The following is a 12,453-nucleotide window of genomic DNA, read 5'->3' on the forward strand; positions in this document are numbered from 1 at the left end:
AATTGGGGGAAAGTGTGTGCAATTTTGTGCACGCTCCTTCAGGTGCATGTTCCCTCTTTCATACTTGCTCTTGTGCATATTCGAGCATTGCTTTCATATTTGCATGTGTGAAACATTTCCTTCTTCGTGTAGAAGCTGTATGAAGGAGGCCAGTAAAATGTGTAACCACACTTGGACCTACCCCGAGGCATGCCACGGTCTGAATTAATGCATCTGGCACTACGTAAAAGTAGAGTGACACTAACCATTACCGGTGATGCCTAAAACACAAAGCACACTCGGTTCCCATAAGCAAGACCAAGTCAGTGCTCAGGAGTTTAACGTTTGCTGAGCATACTTCAAACTCCATGGCTCCCCGTGCCACTGCCATCAAATTCAAACCGAGCATGTAATTTAACACAGAACAATAAATATTTTCAGTTCTGAAATATCAGTGCCTTTTATATTTAATTGAAATAGTACAATCTTAAATAATGGGCAAATCATTACATTCTGTTTTTATTAACACGCCTAACAGTTGAGCTGCTGTAACGTGATTATTTTCACACTTTAGCTAAATTGCTTGTTAATGATGTCATTCTTGGACCAGTTTGATTTTCGTTGGATTTACATTAGCAGTTAAATTTCTGTTTCTTTAATAAATACATGAACATCATGCAATACCGGTTATAAATATAGCCTCTGCTGCAAAAAATTAAAATATACACGCTCTCGTTCATTAATCTTCATTAGGAAATCTTTTGTTTTGTTTTGTTTTTATCTTCAACACAGTCTTATTACTAATATTAGTCCAATTTCCTGTAACTAAGTGAAAGTCTGATTTATCCACAAGAGTCGAATAAAATGCATTTGATTAAAATAGAACATCTTATTTCATCCGACTGTCATATTTTTGTCCGCTCTCTTTTTTCAATAACAATAAAATAACTGGTTATATTTTGGTGCTTTATGGGAGCTGAAATGCTCTCCAGTCAGAAACTGATAACAAAGAAGTTAAAGAAATCTCCAGAGGTCACAGTCAGCTGATTTGGACAAACTGAGATTTTGGCAGTGGATAAATTCAGCTCTATAATATGAGCCACCTGTGCGCCGCTCTGTGTAGGGAAAACACGACGTGACAGATGAAGAGGTGGGCCGCTGACAAAACGCATGGAAAAACCGTTCATTGGAGGTATCGGCAGAAACCGGAGAGCTCGATGGTTAGTTTAAGCCTCCTTCCTGTTTGACTTCCACATTATAGGAGCTGCGAGTGCGCACAGACTTGATTCGATTAAATATCAAGCGGATATATTTCCACCGGTCCGACGAGTCTGTGCGCAAATCGCCCTCCGCGGTGCGCATACTTTACACTGGCGTTAAAACTCTGTTTTTACGGTACACGGAAGGTTTGTGTGGCTGTAAAAGGCCTCGCAGGGAGCGACTGTGGCACAAAGCCTTCACTCTCCAAGAACAAATGGATTTTATACTGCGGTTAATTTGATAGTTTTATTGACCCTAAAGGCTCTGGCTCATGTTTTACTTTAATTCAAATCCAGCGACCTTTTAAGAAATCTGGGAAATATTTTTATGAGGAAAGACTGTTTTTATTATTGTTATTATCATTATTATTATTATTATTATTATTAAACTTTAACTTTAAGATGTAAACTAACTGTAGATAGATGTCAAAAATATTATTGCAAATATTCCAATAAAAACGAGGCAATTTTTTTCTTTTTTTATTAAATTATTTTTGTTAAATTATGAGTCATTTCATCATCTCAGTAAAAATAATGAATGTAATTTTCTTCCACGTAAAGAAACTGTACTTTTTTCTTTCTAGGGGACCACCGATGCTAAAAAGGGAAAAGAAAATAAGAGCAGAGTAAGTCGGTCATCCCTGGCCTCTGACAGTAAATACGAGTCTTGTTTAAGTCTTCTATGATACACGAAACCATGACTGGTCCCTCCCGCTTGCTGAACACCAAGGCGCACACTAGCTCCCCCTCCGCACCTCAAAACCCCTCCCCTTCCACTCTTAAACCTATTTAGCATCTGACGCCGGGATACCGTTTCCAAAAATATTGTAAGGAAAAAACTTCCTGCACGAGGAGAATCGTGCCAACCGCCACTTTGACCATAGTTCCTTCCAAAGTAAGAAGCGCAGAGACCCATCTCGAAATTATTCCCCTCAGCTTCAAGGATATCTATACAATTTTTGTAACCACGGCTTCAAAGGTGGACAGCGTGTTTTCCTCACTATCTCTGCATTTCTTCAAGAAAGAAATGGAAGAGGGCTCCAGTTCTCCGGTTTCCCCTGTGGATAGTCTGGTGACCAGCGAGGAGGAGCTGGACAGACAGCAGAAAAGTTTCGCGAGGAAGAGGAGGCACAGCAAAAAGTCCAGCGACGACAGCAGCGGCAGCAGCCCGGGTCCGGTGAAACGGGGGAAGAAGCCGAGTCCGAGCAGCACTCAGTCGTATGAGGAGCTGCAGAACCAGCGGGTCCTGGCCAACGTCCGCGAGAGGCAACGGACTCAGTCTCTAAACGAGGCCTTTGCGTCTTTGCGCAAAATTATCCCCACACTGCCGTCGGACAAACTCAGCAAGATACAGACGCTGAAGCTGGCCTCCAGATACATCGACTTTCTCTGTCAGGTGCTGCAGAGCGACGAGATGGACAGCAAGATGTCCAGCTGCAGTTACGTAGCGCACGAAAGACTCAGTTATGCGTTCTCTGTGTGGAGGATGGAGGGCGCTTGGTCTATGTCAGCATCTCACTAGCACCCACAGACCGTCACTTCCAATGCCAAAGCGGTGGGTAGCACGAAGCCCGGAAAGAAAAAAGTCGATGATGTCAGTGTTTACAGCAGGAAAAAGAAGTAATAACGATGAAGGGCTCATTTGTAAAGGCGCCGCTGTAGGCAGATATAACGCCTTATGGTAAAACGGTTATGAAGCGCATTATGGGAGTCATCCCCCAAATTCTGTTTATTTTCACTTTGAACTTTACTTTTTTTAAAAAAAAGCGTCGTTATCAGGTGACGACTTGACCACGTGTCTGGAGGAAAACTGTAGCCAGATGTGTAGGTGACAGGCATCCAGTGCATCAAACGTGTCCCCATCCCCTTTTTTTTAATGTTCAAACTTTAAGCACGAGGCCGCAGCATCTTTTAAACCCTGCCTGTCCGCGCGCAAACTCTCGGGGACAGTATAATCCATGATATCAGTTTGATGTTCCGAGAATTGAGTGAAGCAGAGGGCTCGTTCGGGATGTGAAGAATGGGATCGTGTTTATTTGAAGGATTAGGCAGAGGAATGAATACAAATAATAGTTGCGGAACGTGTTTACATACCAGGCATTAAGAACGTGCCACATCTGTTCCTCTCTTCTATTTGTTGCCAAAAAATGACGGGTTTTTTGTTTTTGTTTTTTTTTTAACTTTTGTAGTCCCTCTTATAAGGACTCTGATTTTTCTTTTTCTTAAAAAGGGCCAAGACGCAGCTGTAGTGCCACTACGGGTAATTTATATCCACAACAGAGCGCCTTCCTGTGTGGAGACCGCAGGAATGGGCAGCTCCTGCGGCTGGACGGGGAAGTTCAGGCCAGTGCAAGACAACAAAAACAGAGCCCGCATTAACACGCAGGCTCGTTACTTTCTTCGGGCTTGCTTTGCTCCCTGATCTGGAGGACTGGTTACTCTACAGCTGACCTGCAGCTGGGACACATGGCACTGTTTTTGGAGTTTTTACTTTTAATTTGAGATTTTTTAATTTTAGCAAAAGGGTATTAAAGAGGGAGTAACAGTGACTCTATTAGTGATGTCAGTAATCAGGGATGCGTCTTGTTTTAGTCGCTTTAACCTTCATTTAAATATCTGACAGGGCTCAGGGCCCGATGTGTAGATCGAAGCCTGTCCGGTCCTGACTGCTCCTCGGAGCTCCTCTGATTCTGAAATCAGGCTCTTCGCCGTGATTTGCTTTAAATTTGAAGGCGCATCCGCGACATGCTGGCTAGATTCAAAATATTCCGATGTGTGGCTTGATAGCGTTAAAAAGGCAGGGTTAAACCCGCGCTGGGGTTTCTCACGGGCTTCAGGTTTATCCAAAATATAGTTGGAATGAAATGTAACAACAAACATTTTTTAATTTAGCAGCAAAATGAATAATTCACACCGGTCTGTGGACACACTGCGGGGCCTTTCAAAACAAAGTGCGACCTTGGTGAGCCGCGTGATTTATTTCAATAATAACTCGGGGCTTAACTTTGCTCCGAGGAATTGGATTTTATTGTTTCAGGCTTGTCCACTAACGCCGAATTTACTCAGGTGCTTTAAAACCGAAGCCCAGAATAAAAGCAGCTGTGGAAGTACATTCGCATTCAAAACCACGCTGCTTCCCTGTCTCCACGTGGTTTTACTCAGCTCCGTGGCTAATAATTGATTCATTCATTAGTTCGCACGTGCTAACTGAGCCCTTAAATGCGTAAAATACGCCAGATGTCCTCCCCCCGAAAAGCCAAAGCCGATAGATAGCCTCTCACTGTCCGCACACGTGATCCCTCCTGATCAATAACATCTCCCCAACATTTCTTTCTCCCTGTTTCTTTTGCAGACTGTTAACTTCTACAAAGTATGAAAACCACAGGGATTATTGAAGAACCCATGGACCTCAAAGGCATGGCGCAGAGACGTAATGCGAGCCACAACTACAAACTCTCTGGGAGTGAGTGTGGATGTCGACCCATCGCACTGCTTCTGATCGTCCGGAGCTGTTTGTGGAAGAGAGAGCGGGGGAAGCAGGAATAGAGACAGAGCCCTGTGATGTGTGTAGGCCTAAAAGATGTTACAGCGAATAGCTCGGATTCACGGCCTGTATTCCACCAAAGCCATCCTTTAATCGTTTTTAGAAGTAAATATATTTTTGTTTTGTTTTGTTTTTTAAAGACTTTAAACCAAATTATAAATATATATAAATAAATGCATATTGTAAATACTTGTGTCAGTACGCCTATAGCCTGTAAAGGGACCAATGCAATTTAGAATTTTTTTTTCGCTGCATGGATTTAGTTCATCGACTTTCTTTAGCAAGTCTCCATCCAAACTCCGTCCAGTGTACTTTTTTTTTGTTTTGTTTTGCTTATTTATTAAAACACGTATTTTTTGAACGAAATACTTTTCGGTTTTTTATTCGAGTTATACATTTTAGGCTAGAACATGTAGTTCTGCTGATTAAATTCCAATAAAAATATATCAAAGAAGAAATATAAAATAAAAAAAAATATTGAGCCAATTTTTTAGATGGGCGTAAAAGAATACGACTCCCATGTAAACCACATTTTTTCCATCTTTCTCTGCTGGGTGTGAGAACGTGCCCCTCCTCTTGTTATGGAAAGAAAACACCGACCAAAAAAAAAAACAGACCATAAAATAATACAGCTTCATTAACAGTGCAGGAAACTCGAGCCAGTTTCAAACTGGGTCATATTAAATGTTTGTACGCTTAAATAACGAGTAATCATTTCAAATGGCGATGCCTTTGTGCTTCCTAACGAGCAGGGAGCCCCAAAAAACCGCAGATAAGGACAATAACTCTGCCTGTAGTATTAAAAAAACCCAAAGACCCCTCCTAAATGACTGAAGAAATTCCTTTGAATCTCCGCTCAGTCAATACATCCAAACTGTTTACATGTCGTTTTCCCAGACGTGGTTAGATGCAATCTAAACACTAAAAGGACCTCATTGTTAACGTGGGGCTGTTAGTGTAAATGGATGGCTGACTCTTTGTGGCTATTTCAGCTGTGTACAGTGCACTGTGGGTCTGCTGCTGGAATAACTGGGTAGCCTAATTTTATCAACCAGTAAAACAAACGCCTGCCCCCTGGTTTAAATACAGCACTTCCAAATTACTTTTTCCCGCACTGAACCGCCGGTTTTTCAGGTGAAAAGCTGTATAAAGAATCAACGATCTTCACTGAGCTGGTCTTATAAAATACTAGTGTTACTACATATTTAACCCTCTACAGGAGTGATGTTGAGTCTGATTTTTCTTATGGTCTTTGAACGCGGCCTCAATTAGGAACCACCTGCAGCCACCGTGGCTTTATCCTCTTGTAGGTTTGTGAATATGGTAATGCGGCACTCTGCCGTCAAACACTTTTACTAAAAATAAAAGTGACGAGCATGTGGCAGTGTGCAGAGTCTGTGCAGCAGGGAGCCTCTTTTATTTTGAAAATCAAGAGCTTTCCATCACTTAGAAACTGAGAATGACCTATATTTATTTCAACCTTTTAAAACAGATTGATTTATCTGATAAAGACGGTGTGACCAATCCCAGTCTTACTGCTCGAGGAATGGCACGACCCTCCCTGCATGAAGGGTAAGGATCAGGCCCTCGTAAATGTGGTGAATTTACACATGCTATACCTGAGCCGCATGGCAGCCAAAACACACTCACTGGAGTTTCTGTATAATAACAAGCAAATATTCCTGTGAGCTCTAACTAATTAATCTCTAAGAGTTTAAGCAATAATAGCCAGAATCCTTTTTCTAAATCTTTCACAATGCTTCAAAAAAAATATGAACAGACGCCACAGTGTGCAGTCACTTTTGGCATGGTGGTCTTGGACGTTGTTGTGCAGCCCTTCCTACCAAGGCCGGCTTATCCATAGGAGCCCGTTTGATACCTGCTCATTATCCCGGGCCCTCACAGCTGAGCAGCACAGAATCACCCGGGGCCACCGCTCCAGTGGTGCGAGAGATCCAGATGTTTCCCGTAAAATCAGACGGAAAAAGCTACAAAACTTTAATTTGCACTAAAAAACGGAATAAAGTAAAGGTTTACACTCTGTGTGCCTCAAACGGTATTCTGTGTTCGTCTGGTTCAGTTAAAAAAAAAAATTCAAAGGTTAACCTTTTACCACTTTGAAGGGTGATGTTGGCTCAACTCTGTGTGTGTGTGTGTGTGTGTGTGTGTGTGTGTGTGTGTGTGTGTGTGTGTGTGTGTGTGTGTGTGTGTGTGTGTGTATTTGTTTGTATGTGTTTGCTGGCAAGGCTGGAAGTCAGCTGTGTAGGCTGCCACCGAGGGAATACACAAAGCATTAGTCAGGCTTCAAATATGCCTCAAAGGTTTGAGCCATATCTGATTTTTCTCTTTGGTTCCCCTGTTGTGAAGGTTTACTTTATCAAGTTAAGACTGATGAAACGGGTGATTAAAAAGGTATTCTTGCTAAGATATTAAACTACTTTGAGCAAGACAGCTCTTTATTATTCAGTATTTTATGCATACACAGGCCTCACTACAGGAGAAAAATGCTTCATGCAAACACAACAAAAGCTGTAAACAAGCCACATAAAGATTCTCCATCTGTCATAAAACAAATAAAAAGGAAACTGCAGTTTCTTTCTGTGTTTATATGAACCGGTGCTGACATTATGGACATCTTCACTAACAAAGCAATAAACTGCTGTGTATAAGGCAAATGAACAGAAGTTCAAATGCGAGGAGAGAGTGTGTGATAGTTTGAGAGTTCAGAGAAACCTGGCAGAGACTGAGCTGTCGAGGCTGCCCTGAAAAAAACAGAAGATTCTGGCATTTTTCTTATGCTCGTCTCCACCTTTCCTTCATTCCATCATTTATTCAGGCGCCCTGAGATCCTACACAGAAGCATGTGCCTGCATTACTGTCATATCTCAGGCTCATATTCTTAAATATGAGGATTTTATTTCTTCAAAGAAGGTGGAAACTCAATATTTTAGATTTTTCTTAAGCAGCTTTATGCCTCTTACAGTCACCACACGTCGTCACTCACAGTCAGCTCCTTCCACTTCATCATGCATCTGCTGATTATGCTGATTACACTAACAGAAAGGGTTTGGTGTATGGGATAGTTTGTAATGACTGACCTCTGATCATTGAATTCCACCAGCAAACCCTTTTTTTTCCTCAGTCTGCTTTGATCCTGACCTACAGCCTCAAACTTAACAGACTTTACACGACACTGCTGAGGTACATCCTCCATGAATCCTACATTAAAGGGCGTGGCACTCTAAAGTACTCCTAAGTATCCTCGTAACCCCGATCTTGTGTGTCTGTCATCGGCCCTATAAAAAGAAAAGTTCACTGCATGCACACAGTTCAGGTCTCATACCTACTCTCTGTCATCTCTGTGCTTATCAAAGGGTTTCCTGCATTTTCCAGCTCTGAGTCATAGTGTGCACATCATCCTCTCATCACCACACTGCTGCCCTTCACTGCGTGTCTCTTTGGGGTATTTTTTTTTCCCCATTTTGTGTGACAAACACATCTGCAGTGCAGTTCTGAAAACACCTTTCACTTCTGATTTGTGATGTACTAAAAAAAAAAAAAACAATCTGATACTGCTGCCACGTGAAAAAAAGACAACGTCTGATCTGTCATGTTGTTTTCGTATCTCTCTGTAAGAGATTACTGTTGTTATAAAAACGGTGAAGGCAATCACACTGAGTTCTGGAAAGCAGAGAAACCAAATTCCAAATTAATGTGGAGGCAGATGCTTTTGTTGAAATCCTTTCTGGGGTATGAAGTGTTATTTAGGAGTCTTTTATGACAGACTGTCAAAACAAAAGCTTTTTTTTGGAGCATCAATTGATGTCAGGTCTGGATTGCATTAAGAAATAAATGTGATCAATTAAGCAATAGATAAAACATAATTGCAGAGCACAAATATGCATGCAGCTGTGGCCTGGACCTGCATTATGTGTGTTTATTATACATAACCTCTGGTGTTCTCTAAAGTCCATCTGACCTCACCTTATATGCATGCACACATATATAGTGCATATATAAACTGCATCCATTTCTGACTAACACAGCCAACATCTGTTATTGTGCATTTAAATATTTATTATCCCTTCATAAGATTGAAAAAAAAAAAAAAGATTTGTGTGAATCGTCACACCAAGAAAATATCTAACTTTAGCGTCAGTGATGTCAGCCAAACAATAATTGCACCCTTGCTGTCAGGTTCAGGCGAAGGACGGCTGGAGGAAAGAAACATTTCTTTAAGATTTCACTGTTTGTTTCACTCACAAACAAATGCACACAAAAAACACATTAGCTATAATAACAGTTGATTAATATTTCTAACTCACCTCACAGTGAGTTTGGCCAGACAGCAACAAATCAGTGCTTTTGCTGGTAAACCACAGTTTACAAATATGAATATGTATAATTTCCCTTCACCGTGGCTGTGAGCCAGTAACGAGGCTGATAGCTGCTCACAGACAAAGCAGTAAAATTTGATTTGTCTGCAGGCCGGGGAGGAGACGAGGATCTGTGTTTGTAGGGTGATGCGCCCCCCCTTCCTTTGCGCATCATTAGCACTAGTGATGACTGCAGGGTCAGCAGGAGTCACCAGGTCACGCCACTTCAGGAGCCAACCTTCTCATTTATTTTTCACTACATTCAAGAGAAATGAAAACTAAACAGCTAATATATTCATACAGTGCATACTCTGAAATATAATTTAAGGCAAAAATAAAATATTTACTCACTGCTTCGAAAACCCAAAAGGAATTTGTTGGTATTTTTCCCCACTCTGCACAGGCACCACTATAAATGCTGAGGTCCATCTGGAGGACACAGCGGTTAAATCCACATCACAGTTCAAGCCGTCTGAAGACCTGGAGACGCCGCTGGTGGCACGGCTTGAAACAAGCAACATTCGGATACTGTTAGATGTCAATTTCATGATTACGATTACTGTGGAATTAAAAACAATAGACAATAATGTTATTGGGAGCATATCTAGAGAACATTTGTAAATAATAATAACATTAATAATAACAGCATCAATTTTCTCAGTCACTTCAGTTCAATTTTATTTATATAGGGCCAAGTCACAACTGTCACTGCAAGGCGCTTTACTATATATTGTAAGATAAAGACCCCACAATTATACAGAGAAGACAAACACAAAACAAACCCTATGTGCAAGCATCTAGCAACAGTGGGAAGGAAAAACTTCCTTTTAACAGGAAGAAACCTCCAGCAGAACCAAGCTCAGGGAGGGGCGGGGCCATCTGCTGGTTGGGAGGGAGGGAGGCGGGACAAAGACAGGCTGTGGAAGTGCGCCAGAGATTAATAATAACTAATTATGCAGAAAGGTGTATAAACACACAGTGAGTGAAGAAGCAACAACCAGGGCATCATGGGAACCCCCCAGCAGCAATGACCTAATTCGGTGTAACTAAGGGAGGGTTCAGGGTGACCTGATCCAGCCCTGACTATACGCTTTATGAAAAAGGAAAGTTTTAAACCTAATCTTGAAAGTAGAGGGGGTGTCTTCCAAATACAAACTGGAAGCTGGTTTCACAGAAGAGATGCCTGAAAGCTGAAGGCTCGGCCTCCAGTTCTCTAGGAACAACAAGTAAGCCCACAGTCTGAGTGCAAAATACTGTTTTGGGGTGATAATGCACTACGATGGGGTCTAATAATGAAAGACCCTGTTTATGAGGAGAAGGATTTTAAATTGTCCTTCACCTCCTCCAGAACCACTGTGTGTTCAGCCACACCTCAACAACATCTCAGGAACAGCTGAATAACAAACCACAGTGCCCGAGGCATTGATTTGGCCCTCAAAATCCCCGAATACCAAACTAATCAAGCATCTGTGGGATGTGGAAGAACAGGCTGATCTACGGAGTCCCCATCAGACAATCCACAGGACCCAAAGGATCCACTGCTAATGTCCCTGTTATAGACGACCACAGGACATCCACAGCGGTCCCGTGGAAATTCCCAGATGGGTTTATGGTTGTTCTGTTGGCAAGAGGCAGACCTACACAACATTAAGCATGTGGTTTTAATGTGGCTGATCACTGGATGTACAGTATGTGCTGCTGTCCATCACTGAACTTTGTACTGCGCTTTAGTCCTGACACCCAAGCTGAGAGTGACCTACTGTTGTTCTGTTTGCAGAACCTTCCAGCCGTGCGTGTGTGTCTGTGTGTCTTTCCCTTTTTGATGTCAGCGCACACCGAACAGTAGACTAAACACATACAGTAGCAAGATAAGCAAATACCGCACAGCTTTTCAAATACACTATGGATCAGAAGTCTCAGCCGGACTGATGGAACATCCGATGGAAAGAACAGCAAACGGCCACAGGCTCCTCACGTTCATTTCCATTGTTTCCAAAGTCATGCTTGGAATAGAACAAGTCGAGAGAAGCTGCTGGATTTGTTCTAATTTTGTGTCTAACATTTCGTCGACCTTTCCTTCTCCAAGACTTCACAGACTTTACTCGACTGGGCCGCCTCTGTGATCCCAACGTACATGTTTGTTAGGACGTGTTAAATATAGCTGATGTTTGTGTGCTAAAGATCCAAATTTAATTCTAATGACTCTCTTCTATAATTAGTTTTATTTGTCATCCAAGCAACTGGCCAAAGCCTCATCGCCCATTTGGAGTCACTCGAACCTGCAATTAAAAAGTGCGGCGATGAGCACAGCTGGGAGGATGAGGCCTTTTTTTACGCATACGGGCGGCTGGGTAATGACAGAGCTGACTGATAACGGCTGACGCTGGAGGAAGATGAGCAAGGCAAGAAAGCTGCGGCAGACCAGAATGTCACTGCAGGGAAATGAGAGGGAAACAAAATAAGGGGTGGGGGGTTCTGACTTTTCAGTTCTTTGTTGTGGAAGAGGAAACCATCTTGTGGGTTGAGCTTCAGGAGGGGGGAAAGTTCAACTAGCAGGGCTTCACCCGTTCTCCGACCTGACCTGACTTAGAGGGCACGGGGTTGCGTGTCACTGCATAGCGGGAATACGGTGAACTTAAGGTGAGACGGGCAGTCTGTGTGTGTGTCACGGGCACGTCATTAGAGCATGTCAAGGCACAGAGGAACCATAAAAGAGCACATTCCCAGCTTTACTGTCGTTGTTTTTAGTAATAGCACGTTCAGAGCTCTTTTCAGCATCTCTAAGATGGTAAATATTGTCCCTCACGCCTCAACTGAATGTCATTTTCTCAAGAAACCAGCTGTTGTCTTCTTGTTTGTGTTTTACACTGCATGGTGCTTCAAACCTGACAAGTCTACAAATCCTGCCGCAGTGGTGTTATTTACACTGTTACTCACTGAATTCAGACTCTGACTGAAAGCACTGCGATGTATATTTATTTGAGGGGAGGAAAGTCGGGATTGGCTTTGTTTGCTTTTGGACTGTTGTCTTAGCGTTAGTTCCACCACCATCAGGGATTCAACGCTGGTTAAGACCTTTGACCTCTCCAAATGGGTGGTTAATCCTGGTCAAAGCTACTGTGGGGCCCTTGTTGCCGTTCTTGCCAATGATGCCCACCTCTGGACGTAAAGGCACACTACCCCAATTTTACACTGAAGGCTGTTTGCAGGAACTGGGGAGCGCAACTTTGAATGTTTACATTTATAAAAACTTGTGTACCTGCAGAGGGAGCTGTGTGCAGTGTGATAGCTTCTT

At 42.4% G+C, this 12,453-nt stretch overlaps 1 protein-coding gene across 1 annotated transcript; it reads left to right on the forward strand.

Moving 5' to 3' along the window:
* Window positions 1–2,077: 2,077 nt before the first annotated feature.
* twist2 lies at window positions 2,078–5,124 on the forward strand. The gene is made up of 2 exons (XM_063499004.1): window positions 2,078–2,793; window positions 4,591–5,124. Exon 1 carries the CDS (start codon window positions 2,266–2,268, stop codon window positions 2,758–2,760), a length of 495 nt encoding a protein of 164 aa, XP_063355074.1. The 5' UTR covers window positions 2,078–2,265; the 3' UTR covers window positions 2,761–2,793; window positions 4,591–5,124.
* Window positions 5,125–12,453: the final 7,329 nt, after the last annotated feature.

This window comes from Pelmatolapia mariae, linkage group LG16_19, assembly GCF_036321145.2.
Source record: "Pelmatolapia mariae isolate MD_Pm_ZW linkage group LG16_19, Pm_UMD_F_2, whole genome shotgun sequence".
Taxonomy (NCBI): Eukaryota; Metazoa; Chordata; class Actinopteri; order Cichliformes; family Cichlidae; genus Pelmatolapia; species Pelmatolapia mariae.

What these genes read in the sequence shown, in the direction of transcription:
- twist2 (XM_063499004.1), top strand. Translation starts at nt 2,266, where the DNA reads ATGGAAGAGGGCTCCAGTTCTCCGGTTTCCCCTGTGGATAGTCTGGTG.